The sequence below is a fragment of the Macaca nemestrina genome, chromosome 16 (assembly GCF_043159975.1).
Source record: "Macaca nemestrina isolate mMacNem1 chromosome 16, mMacNem.hap1, whole genome shotgun sequence".
NCBI classification, from domain to species: domain Eukaryota; kingdom Metazoa; phylum Chordata; class Mammalia; order Primates; family Cercopithecidae; genus Macaca; species Macaca nemestrina.
This window is the reverse complement of record NC_092140.1, coordinates 84,688,627-84,701,716: the sequence shown is the minus strand read 5'-3', so window position 1 is coordinate 84,701,716 and position 13,090 is coordinate 84,688,627. Positions and strand designations below refer to the sequence as shown.

The 13,090-nt window shown below is 37.8% G+C and overlaps 1 protein-coding gene across 7 annotated transcripts in view; it reads left to right on the top strand.

The window, feature by feature from the left end:
* LOC105491727 (diacylglycerol kinase eta) overlaps positions 1-13,090 on the top strand; it is a 206,070-nt gene that overhangs the window by 128,288 nt on the left and 64,692 nt on the right. For all 7 annotated transcript variants that reach the window (XM_011758376.3, XM_071081436.1, XM_011758386.3 and 4 more), the window contains 5 exons: positions 3,185-3,287; positions 4,366-4,525; positions 6,289-6,397; positions 6,526-6,665; positions 11,946-12,030. In XM_011758376.3, coding sequence (XP_011756678.1) covers positions 3,185-3,287; positions 4,366-4,525; positions 6,289-6,397; positions 6,526-6,665; positions 11,946-12,030 — 597 coding nt within the window. The remainder of the gene's footprint in view (positions 1-3,184; positions 3,288-4,365; positions 4,526-6,288; positions 6,398-6,525; positions 6,666-11,945; positions 12,031-13,090) is intronic.

Genomic DNA, 13,090 nt, shown 5'->3' with positions numbered 1-13,090 from the left:
TTGGTGGTTTTGAGTCTTGTCTTTTAACATTGCTGGCTGAAATTTGGAAGCCAGCCTCAAATTTTAACATGTGGAAAAACTATTGTTTTTGGTATGTATAGTGTAGATCAGCAAATGTAAGAGATGTGTGATGTATTGCTTTCCTAATCAATGAGATTGTCTGATAGGCCCCAAAGGAAAATAAGTCCTGCAACTTTTTAGTTAGACCTGATAGGTGAATCTGTGTTTCTTTTCTTTGTCCTCATGCTTTTGTTATTCTTCACTGATTGCCTTTTTTACTAGCCTTAGATATGTTATTAATACTTTTTCTCTTATCTCATTTAATCTAATATATAGACTGTAACAGGTGTGTCTGTCTTTAGAATCTTAGTGCAAGCCTAGCCCCTGAAACCTTCTTATGCCATTTTTTTATTTTAAAGGAATTCATTCTTCCCATAAACAAGATCTAAAATCATCATCCCACCTCAGATTTGTTTTTGAGAGGACAACCACTGATAGCAAATTTTCCTGCTATTTTTATTGGCCTGTACATTTAGTAAAGTTGATTTCTCTACTTCTAGAGCTTCAACTGTTCACTTCCAATGTATTGGCCAGGCGTGGTGGCTCACGCCTGTAATCCCAGCACTTTGGGAGGCCGTGGTGGGCGGATCATGAGGTCAGAAGATTGAGACCATCCTGACTAACACATTGAAACCCTGTCTCTACTAAAAATACAAAAAATTAGCTGGGCGTGGTGGCACGCGCCTGTAATCCCAGCTACTCAGGAGGCTGAGGCAGGAAAATTGCTTGAATCTGGCAGGCAGAGGTTGCAGTGAGCTGAGATCGTGCCACTGCACTCCAGCCTGGGTGACAGAGCGAGACTCTGTCTTTCAAAAAAAAAAAAAGAAAAGAAAAGAAAGAAAACACTTCATGTGTGATGAATTATTTTAGAAAGATTTTATGTAAATTTTCTTTACCTGCAATATGTATATCTTTACTTTAAAAAAAAGTCAAACTCTGTTAACTTTTTTTTTTTTAACTCTGTTAACTGTAACAGCAGGAGTTAATTAGGTTTATTACTTGCTCATTCTCTTCACCCCTAACGTTTAAACATTTCTTAACTAGAACAGCAGTGATATTACAGATGGTAGAAAGTAGGATGCCTTTTCTCTCTTTTTTCCTGGCAAACTCAAATTTCACCTTGTGACATCATTCCTGCCCCACCCTGTGTAAATTTGACGTGCTGGTTTCTGAGCTACCATCACCTTATAACACCTCCCCTAGTCTTGCACTTCCTATACACAACCATTTGCCTGTTTACATATTATTTTGCCTTTAAAACATGAGTTTCTGGCCTGACACAGTGGCTCATGCCTGTAATCCCAGCACATTGGGAGGCTGAGGCAGGCTGACTCCTGAAGTCAGGAGTTCGAGACCAGCTTGACCAACGTGGTGGAACTCCGTCTCTACTAAAAATACAAAAAAATTAGTTGGATGCAGTGGTGCATACCTATAATCCCAGCTACTTGGGATGCTGAGACAGCAGAATTGCCTGAACCTGGGAGTTGGAGGTTGCAGTTAGCCGAGATTGCACCGTTCCACTCCAGCCTAGGCAACAAGAGCGAAACATCATCTCAAAATAATAAAAAATAAAAAACATGACCACCTGTAATTCCAGCACTTTGGGAGGCCGAGGCGGGTGGATCACCTGAGGTCCGGAGTTCAAGACCAGCCTGGCTAACATGGTGAAACCCCGTTTTTACTAAAAATACAAAAATTAGCTGGAAGTGGTGGCAGGTGCCTGTAATCCCAGCTACTCGGGAGGCTGAGGCAGGAGAATCGCTTGAACCCGGGAGGCGGAGGTTGCAGTGAGCCGAGATCGCACCATTGCACTCCAGCTTGGGCAACAAGAGTGAAACTCCATGTCAAACAAACAAACAAACAAAAACATGAGTTTCTAATAGCAGGATATCTAGTGCCTAAAGCATAGTCTGTGTAGTAAAAAAAGAAAACAAAATCAAAAAGCCTATAGCCCTACAAGCCGAATGAATCAACTTATTATTTTTCCTACTGTCATCCAGGTCTGTGGACATAGTTTGACCTTTTCTGTAAAAATCGTGAAGACATAAATTGATCATGTGCTTTTCTTATTTAGCATTATTATAAATACCTTTCTGTTTTGCCCCATGGTTCTCATACATTTTAAAATTACTTTTAAAGCTATCTGTGTGTGCTAATTTTTCTAAAATGCATTTGGATTGTTAATTATTGTAAAGCATAATAGGAAACTGTCTAAAAACAGGTCATCACCAGAATTAGAATTACTATTAAATTTTAGTTATTCTCCCAAAAGTTTGATAAATACACGTTTAATTATGCCAGTTTTCTAAAAGGGCTAATAAAATAAAGTCATATTAAATAAGAACTTGATGAAAAGTGTCTGCTTTTCCTAGTTAAAACATTTAGAAGGCTCTCCAGACAAGTACACAAAGTATCCTAAGTTGCCTGGGTCGTACTTAATAAGTTATCCTTGCTTTTGTTCTCAATAGAGAACAAAACATATCCTTGCATGACCATGAAACTCATTTCTACTGAAAGCACATTTACTAGGTGCCTGTGATAGGCATCACTTTCCTTTACCTTACAGAGCAGCAGTCCAGCTGAGAAAATAAGCATGGGTGTACTTGTAACTTTAATGATAGGGAAATGTGAATAGAAAGTTATAGGATTACTGCAGAAAAAGCAGGCACGTTACAGATTTTATTGTTGTTAAATTTTATAAGAATTTTTATTAAAACAAAATAAATGTTCTGTCATCAATTTATTTTATGGGCAATGATATTAACACACTGGTTAGTTTCCCTCCTTCTTCTTCCTTTTCCTCTTCTTTTTCTCTTCTCTGCCTCCCTTCCTCTGCACTTGGTCTCTTCTCTTCCTCTCTTCTTGCCTTCACCAATTATTCATTAACTATGTATTCTTCTCTGAGATAATTACAAGAATTGGTTGCATGGACCAAAATCAAATATCCATTTCTAAAATGTTTAGTCATTTCCTTAAGTATAAATATTATACCATTTAAAGTAGTTTATGAATTACTGAATATTTTGTGGTACAGTTGATTCTAGATTATCAGTTCCTTAGATGTGATTTGTAATGGCAAAACATTATTTTTATGATTCTTGAAGGTATATTTGTTTGTTATTAGGTACACACTGCCTGCAAAGATTTATACCATCCAATATGTCCACTTGGTCAATGTAAAGTATCTATCATACCTCCAATTGCGCTAAACAGCACTGATTCCGATGGTATGTAGCAGTAGTGTAAGTATGTATATTTCTGGTATATTTAATATTGATATATATATTTCTTTTCCTAGAATAACTATACCTGTCATTGACTATTGTAATCAGGTTTTCTAAAATAATCCATTTCAATTGCTGAAAGTACATTCCATTTTTTAAAGAATATATTTAAGTGAAAGTTGTAGAATACCTATTAACACATTGGTGAAATTACTGTTTATAAGACTTTTAGATTTTATGTTTTAGTAAATAAAATAAGATCATTACTCTGTACTGTAATACAATCTGAAAAGGTTAATTTTTATAAGTGTTTTTTTCCTCTATAATTGAAACTGCCTGTTAGCATGGCTGTTATTAAAATCTGTTTTTCTGTAATTTCATTGTAGGAATTTATATTCCTATAAATGCACTTTTCTGTAAACTTAACTGTAAAGTGCTGAGGAACCCCTCTACGACACTGGTTTTGGGATTACATACTAATTACTTCCTTCTAAGCAAACCATATTACAAAGTAATATGGTAAAACCATGTATAATACTATGCTGTTTTATATAACAGACTTGAGCAACTGTGGATTTTGATATTCGTGGGACTCCTGAGCCAATTCCCCAAGAATACGTAGGGAGGACTGTGCTATTATTAATGTCTTGCATTGATATCATGCTTTTTGCTTTTCAAACTTTTCATTTAATTTATGCCAATAGATATCTTAGATATAAGTTTATAAACCTGAAGATGTAAGTTTATAAACCGCTAAATATGTGACTTTTTTTAAACCTATGGTATTAACAGCCCTCTCCCCCAACCTAGGCCCTGATTTTGTTTACTATAAATTTTAAAATATTCTCTCAGACTTCAGAAAGGAGCAGTTAAAATACTTTGAAATATTGAATATAAACATAAGAATTACATACAAATATATAGGTTTGTATGTAAATAGTTAACCTATCTCTATTTGGAGAGCTAAATTATAACTTAATGCTCCAGTTTTTATACATTTATTTTCTTTTATCTGAAAGTTTGCTAATAATTTAAAAGAGAAAGCCGTATGTATTGATCTTGTATTGTGTTTTTTTCACAGGTTTCTGTAGAGCAACATTTTCGTTCTGTGTTAGTCCTCTATTGGTTTTTGTCAATTCTAAGAGTGGAGATAATCAGGGAGTAAAGTTCCTTCGTCGCTTTAAACAGTTGCTAAATCCGGCTCAGGTGTTTGATTTAATGAATGGAGGTCCTCATTTAGGGTAACTGCTTATTGATAAATCTTATTTGAATACAATGTAGGACTAGTTGTTAAATGTGTCTGGTGTTTCAGCTCATGAAAATTATAGATTCCTCTAGATCCCTCCCTCGTTTTTAAAGCTCTAATTATAAGTTTTAACACAACCTTTTGGATAGTTAGACAACTGTCTTGTATAAATTCCAAAACTCTATTGAAATTTCTCAATTCCAAAATTTGTTTAGAAAATGTTTTACAATATATTCTACATCAAACAATACTAACAGTTTCTTTAGCTCCAAGAAAGATCAACTTACATAAATATAGAAATATAAAGTAATATTAGAAAGTGATTTGCATGGAAGGCTGATATTGATTTATATGTAATATAAATAATCAATTTTTAAACCAAAGTACAGGGACTCTCATGGCTGTCAAGGGCAGTTCTTCAAGGATCTCAGACTCGGTTCATGTAAATGACAAAGAAATACTTTTGTTGATGATTCCTTTCAGCTTTCTGGATGTCATATAACTTACAATCTGTAAGATAAAATGAACTAAGTAGTATTTTCAGTGAGGGAAAATATACCTTTTGGCACTTTCAGTACATTTTTAGGGTATGCATATGATTTTTCTTAAGAGGCGATATTATGTCTTCTGAACCAGAGGCCTTCAAACCTCTATGTGATTTACTTACGGCAACTCAGCTTTTCTCTTGGGTTCCACCGTTACCTCAAAGCATGAACACAGAAGTAGAAATGGGATTTTCGATACCAGTGCCTGAAAAGGCATTTTGTGTTTTGTAATGTGACACTTTCGTCTGTCTTCTCTGTTTCTCTCCTTCCTTCTCTCTTGGTGCCTCTGTTCACTTTTGCCCCCTGAGTTTTCCTTCCCGCTTCCATTGCCTTTATCTCGCTAAGTCTCAGGCCCTTCTGGTCACATGGATGTCGGTCTTGTTCATTTATACCCAGCTTCCTCCTTATCTACGTGTACCGCCCTTCCTTTCCTCTGTTGAGGTGCTGGAGTTTCCTCTTCTCACCTTCTTTGTCTCTGCCATGCTAGGGTAGTTTTGTCCCCCTTTCTAACACATCCATTTTATAATCCTTTATAGTTCCATATCTTATAGTCTTGATTTATTTTTCCCATTTGTCCTCGAAGGCTCCAAGGACCTCTCTTGGTGAAACTTCCTGAGGTTGTCCCTCTAATATTTTATCAGATTTTCCACAATACGTGAAGTAAGTGTACAAGGGTACATTTAGGAGATGGGATGTGTCAAAAGTTGAGATGAGGTAAAACAGAAGGATAGAGCTGAGAATAGGAGAAGAGGAGAAAAAGCCAGTTGGGAGTCCTGAGAGCAATACAGTGATTGGTGTCTTTAGGAACTGCCGAAGCGTCACTCATTAGTTTCAGCACCGTAGATTCCTTACCCATGGTTTGTAATTCTTAAGGAAAGAATTTATTCTTGTAATAGAAAGAGAGGAACCACTACTTTCACCATCTTGTATTACTTTATCTTTCCTGGTCTCTGCTGCTTTTTTGTTTTCTCATTTCTCACCCCCACTCCTCCTAATTTTATCTTCATTTCTACTTATCATTCCCTTTCCTCCTTATGATTCAGAAGTTTTCTTGAGTTAAAATTACACTTCAATGAATGTTTATGGTATAATTAACATGTAAGTAGGAGTTCTTATATTTAATCTGAATATGAATACCGATAGAGAATAACAAAGAATTGAGGAAAGTGATTTTTATTACTTTATACTAAAATGAAATCCTTTTTGCTTTCAGTTTAAGATTATTTCAGAAGTTTGACAATTTCCGGATTCTTGTTTGTGGAGGCGATGGAAGTGTAGGTTGGGTTTTGTCAGAAATCGATAAGCTCAACTTGAATAAACAGGTGAGTGCTAATTCTTTTACTTGCTAGTTAACATGAATGCATACTAACATACTTACGAGAGGTGCAGAAATGCAGTAGTCCCTATTTCTCAACTTGTCTGAAAGTCACCCGGTTGTACTCTCTTTCAGTGTCAGCTGGGAGTGTTGCCTTTGGGTACAGGAAATGACCTTGCTCGAGTTCTTGGCTGGGGAGGTTCATATGACGACGACACCCAGCTTCCTCAGATCCTAGAGAAACTGGAACGAGCCAGTACCAAAATGTTGGACAGGTAAAAGTGAATTCTTTTCTACAACTAGATGGAAAATGGCATACTGAAATCATTTTTCGATGATTTATTAATAAATATTCATTAATAAATTGTACTGACTAGAAGCTTCACGAAGGCAGAGCCTTTCTGATCTTGTCCACTGGTTAATACCTCAGATGGAGAACAGGGCCTATCGCAGAGAAGATACTCAATAAAGATGTTTTATAGTAAATGAATGAATTTTAAAACACTAGTCTGAGGAACTCATTATTTTAAATATAGAAGGGTATGTTACTACTATTTACTTTTAATTACAGTTCAAGTCAGAAAACTAAAATAGTTCATTTTGTAGGGGACCTTTTGATGAGTATATTAGGTAGCCTCCTGTCATCGTGTGGTTTCCAAAAAGCTGAAGAGGACATATAAACGTTAGATTTGTTAGAATATCTCCTCTTAAACATATATATTAAGAATGCATTGATCCAATAAGAACTACGTATATTAAAATATAAGCAGTCCTTTCCCAGGGACAGGGAAGTGTTAGGAAGATAGCTTCAAATGAAGGGAGTATCATTGTGTTTATGCTGTTCTTGATTACATCTCTTAATTGCTTTCTCTCTGAATGTCCATGTAATGAAAAAGAAACTACAATGTATACCCTGAGTGTTATGGAGGAGGTGTTTAGAATTTGGGTATAAGAAACAACAGGACTCAGTAACCAGTCACTCCTCATCCCCCAATGTCAGTAGAAGACAGATGTCAAAATATGATCAACTTGAGGTAGCATAAATCAAAACAACTTTGATAGAATTAGTCATCTGTGGAACTCTTCCCAAAAATAACACAATTTCATCAGGGAGCCACCAATCTGAAATATAATTACTCTAAGATGGGCTATAACCTCATTAATTGTAACCTTGCCTGTCATAAGGTAATACTGTAATAGTTGATTCTTTTGTTGACAGAATATTTAAAAAGAGAGCTGGGAAGTAGAACATTCGTCTCTGTTTATCCGAAATTACGTGAGAGAGATACTACAGTAGCTTGGGTGCATAAAAGTTTTTAATTTTATGTGCTTCTGGATTCAGCCTCCAGCCTTTAAAACAATCTGGAGGTTAAAAGAAGAAAAAGAATGAAAAAGAGAAATGGTACCTATGGATATGCCAGTTACCTTGATTGTGGTGTATATATATCCAGACATCAAATTGTACACCTTAAATATATACAATTTTTTGTCAACTATACCTAACTCTGGGGAAAAAAGATTGGAAATAAATAAATAAAATCACCATTATTTGTAAATGAGCCTGGAGGTGACTTCCCAGGCAACCGTCCAATTCTGTGATTACCAAACAAAAGGGGTTATTTAAATGCTTTCTTTGTTGCAAATGTAAAGACCACTTCCCCTGCCCTTAGGCATTTCATCTACCCTGGGTATGTGCTTTGCCCTTGTGTGCTATGGAAATTCACTTCTCAGTTAGGGGAGGTGGCTCACGCCTGTAATCCCAACACTTTGGAAGGCCTACGTGGGAGGATCACTTGAGCCCAGGAGCTGGAGGTTGCAGTGAGCCACAATTGCACCACTACCCTACAATCTGGGCGACAGAATGAGACCCTGTCTCAAAAAAGTTTTAAAAAAATAAAAATAAAAAGTCACCTCTCCAGGTGGTTAGCCAAGAAACAGCACCTCCATGGTGAAATTCCTTGAATACCTACTGGTACGCAAAATCAAAATAAAACAAAAGAAAATACGCACACACACAAATCAAAGTGGATTCAGAAACTTAAGACCTTTATTAGAAACATAGGAATATTTTATTCCTGTGTTTCCTTTATTAATTTACTGTTTGTAAAGAACAAGTGGGTCGGATGCAGTGGCTCACACCCATAATCCCAGCACTTTGGGAGGCCAAGGTGGGAGGATTACCTGAGGTCAGGAGTTCGAGACCAGCCTGGCCAACATGGTGAAACCACATCTCTACTAAAAATACAAAAATTAGCTGGGCATGGTGGTGGGCCCCTGTAATCCCAGCTACTTGGGAGGCTGAGGCAGGAGAATCGCTTGATCCCAGGAGGCAGAGGTTGCAGTGAGCCGAGATCGTGCCAATACACTGAAGCCTGGCCAACAGAGCGAGCCTCTGTCTCAAAAAAAAAAAAAAAAAGTTAAAAAGTAATTGTTTAATATTCTAAATTACATGAGTTTTTCAAATATATTTATTTGATCCTCAAAACAATACTGTGGGTTGGGTCAGAAAAGCATTATTTTACAAAGACGAAAATTTAGTCTTCTGGATACAGTGGGAATAAAAAAAACTAATGTTTTGTCTGCCTAGCACTTTCTAGTTGTTTTAATTCGGGTAGCATCTCATTTAATTATCGCCCTTCTCCTAGAGATAGCTAATATTGCTATCTCCATTTTACTGGTGAAAAGGTTTAGGAGGTTTTTACATTATCTAAGTTAAATAGCTAATAAGTAATAGAACTGGCACAGTAAACCGCAGTCCCTGTTCTGTCTAGTTTCCAGGGTCCTTTCTCAACTCTGCACTCTCTCCCCTTTATGTATGTAGGCCAGATGGTTCCTTTCTTTCTGGCCTCTGCCTCTGCTTAGCTGGTACTCATATGCATCTCTTCCTCACTTTTTTATCTCTTGCTGCCACTTTCTCCTTCTTCTTTAGCTCCAACCATTTCCTATTGAATGGGGAGGTATAGCGTGGAAGGTGCAAGGAACTCAGACATTTGGATGGATTTATTTACCATTTATTTAACTGGCTTTGACCAGTAAAGTATTTCCAGCTATAAGGAACTTGACTTTTGTGTTTCTACTCGTGGTTTTCCCTGTTTGGATATTTACAAAGTTTAATTGTTTTGTTTGCTTGCATCATACGTGTTTTCTGCACTAGAATGTAAGCTTCTTTGGGGGAGCCTATTCACCCTTGTGTTTCCTGTGACTTTGAGATGCTCAATGTAGTTTATTATGCTTTGTTTCTGCATCTGCCTCATGGATAAATGAATGACTTTTGGTTTTCAAATATAAATTTCTTTTCTTTTTATTTTTTATATTTTTTTATTTTTGAGACTGAGTCTCGCTCTGTAGCCCAGGCTGGAGCGCAGTAGCGCGATCTCTGCTCACTGAAAGCTCCGCCTCCCGGGTTCACGCCTTTCTCCTGCCTCAGCCTCCTGAGGACTACAGGCGCCCGCCACCATACCTGGCTAATTTTCTGTATTTTCAGTAGAGACGGGGTTTCACCATGTTAGCCAGGATGGTCTCTATCTCCTGACCTCGTGATCCGCCCGCCTCAGACTCCCAAAGTGCTGGGATTATAGGCGTGAGCCACCGTGCCCAGCCTCTTAGTTGTTGTTGTTGTTGTTGTTGTTGAGACAGAGTTTCGCTCTGTCGCCAGGCTGGAGTGCAGTGGCACGCTCGCTGTGACCTCCGCCTCCTGGGTTCAAACGATTCTCCTGCCTCAGCCTCCCGAGTAGCTGGGACTACAGGTGCGTGCCGCCATGCCCAGCTGATTTTTGTATTTTCAGTAGGGACAGGGTTTCACCATGTTGGCCAGGATGTTCTTGATCTCTTGACCTCGTGATCTGCCTGCCTTGGCCTCCCAAAATAAATTTCTTTTAAAGTATTTTCATGTCAAGAGTTGAATAGTAGCCAAAAGTAACTAGTTTACATATCCCAAAATATAATGTATGTCTATTGGGGGCTTTCTGGGAATTTGAATTTTTATGCAAACATTTATTCTCATAGGCTGAATGATACACTAGGCTCTGTTTAAATATTGATCTTGGAATTTTCCTCTGGGTTCTATCAATAGCTTCAGCTGTGTTATGCTTTCTTAAAATTCATGTGTTATGGTACTGCTTTTATTATGCTTTGTTTCTGTGTTAAAATCTTTATTTCACATCTTTTTTTTTTTCTTTTATTTTGAGATGGAGTTTTGCTCTTGACACTCAGGCTGGAGTACAGTGGCACGATCTTGGCTCACTGAAACCTCTGCCTCAAGGGTTCAAGTGGTTCTCCTGCCTCAGCCTCCCGAGTAGCTGGAATTACAGGCACCTGCCACCACACATGGCTAATTTTTTGTATTTTTAGTAGAGATGGGGTTTCACCGTGTTGGCCAGGATGGTCTTGAACTCCTGACCTCAGGTGATCTGCCTGCCTTGGACTCCCAAAGTGCTGGGATTACAGGTATGAGCCACCGCACCTGGCCTTTTTTCTTTCTTTCTTTCTTTTTTTTTTTTTTTGAGACAATGTCTGGCTCTATCACCCAGGCTGGAGTGCAGTGGCGTGATCTCAGCTCACTGCAACCTCCACCTCCCAGGCTCAAGTGATCCTACCTCCTCAGCCTCCCAAGTAGCTGGGACTACAGGTGCGCAGCATTTTTTTTTGTAGAGACGCGGTTTCACCATGTTGCCCAAGCTGGTCTGCAACTCCTGAGCTCCAGCTATTCATTCACTTTAGCCTCCCAAAGTGCTGGGATTACAGGGATGAGCCACCACACCTGGCCTTTGTTTCATATTTTGTTAGTCTACAATAATGTCCTGGCCTAACTGTTGTTCCCACATTTTGAAATTATTATTTTAAATAGAAAATTGGACTTGAGTTGATTGCTTTTCTCTAACACCAAACGATTTTGTGTTTGCTTTGAAATTAATACTTATAGCTAATTGAAATAAATTTACTTCAGTTAAGTATTATTAATATTTCCCCCCTACTCCCATGGTTACATTCATTCTTTCTTAATTTAAGAAGGGGTATTTCGGTAATTTTCATTTTATGTATGTGTAAGCTGATTTGGCAAGTTGAGTAACAGTTGAGTAACAGTTTATAGGTAGTATGTATTTATTTAAGACATTGTTTTACAACTTTGGGGTTATGACTCATTAGTAGTTTATAACCTAATTAGTAAACTGCAATGAGCATTATTTTTAAAATAGAATAGAAAAGAATGGAAAAGTCAGAATGCATTGTACCTGTGAAGAAGTGGGGGCGTTGTAACAAGTGTGGATTTCTTATTGTGGGCTATGGGTCTTAAAACATTTAGAAGCCACTAATTGGAGAAATGGTAAGATGTGGACATCATAAATTATGAATTCAACATTTTATCAGATTACTGAAATGTGATCTCTTTTCCCATTTTTGGTTGTTTTAAGATAAAATAAACCATAGTTCATGAATATGTGTGTGTGTGTGTGTGTGTGTGTGTGTGTGTGTGTGTGTGTGTGTATGTATGAGATGGTAACAGTTAGTTTATCCAATTTTAAGGAAATCTTAGACCAGAGTTTTTCTCCCTTTAGGTGGAGTATAATGACATATGAACTCAAATTGCCACCAAAAGCTTCCCTACTTCCAGGACCTCCAGAAGCATCTGAAGAATTTTATGTAAGACTTAACCCTTTACCTATCATTTGAAATGGGGGTGGGTATCTTGGACAACAAAATGTGAAAATGTACTCCTAATATATGGTAGCATGTTAACTTAATTTTATTTTGGGTGTATGGTCTCATTGACTACCTCTCGTCCTCTCCCCCAGAAAGAAGAATCCTGAATCTAGGTTAGAGTCCTTCCGTGACCAACCACACTGGGAGTGCCCAGTCACTCCCATTCCTGGGCCTCTTCTTGTGTAAAGTGAGGCTACAAACTCTTGGGAGTTAAATGATATAACAGATGTGTAAAGCAGTATCTCTTCTCCTGTCCAGATAATCCTCCCTGCATGTTCTACCTGCCCGTTTCCTTTGTGTCGGGAGAGCTCCAGGAAGGCCAGCTGATGTTTCCTGTTAGTGTTTATTCATCTTCTACTTTGGCCATTAGATTGTTTGGTTATCGGATGTTAGCTTCTTTAAACAGTCTCCAGACACACCAATACTCATGGCCAGAATATTATACAGTTTCTCTCTTACTGCTTGCTTTGCGTACTCTTTTCTTTTTCTTTTCTTTTTGAGACAGGGTCTTGCTCTGTGGCCCAGGCTGTCTGGAATGCAATGATCCAAACACAGCTCACTGCAGCCTTGAATTCCTGGTCTCAAGAGATCCTCCTGCCTTAGCCTCCCGAAGTGCTGGGATTACAGGCATGAGACACTGTGGCCGGCCCCTTCTCTTTTGAAGGGACAGCAAGACAGGTCTCTGGGTTAAGCCTGTTGATATAGTTAAAGGAAGAAAGACCACTTAATTCCATCTCTACTATAGACCGTAAATGACTAATGTTTTTAAAGATTCAATGTTCTGATTAAACCTCAAAGCAGTGTAGATTTAAAACAGAACCTGACCTTCAGAGGATTATTCTCTGACACATTAAGACCATTTGATCTATGCTAGCTTATTTTTCCCTCCAGGAAAATTCATCTGTTTATTTCACAGTTGAAATCTTTGTTTTGTCATTAAGAAAATTATGATCTTGTCAAAACTAAGGCAAGGAATGATAACTACAAACATGGGGCTGTT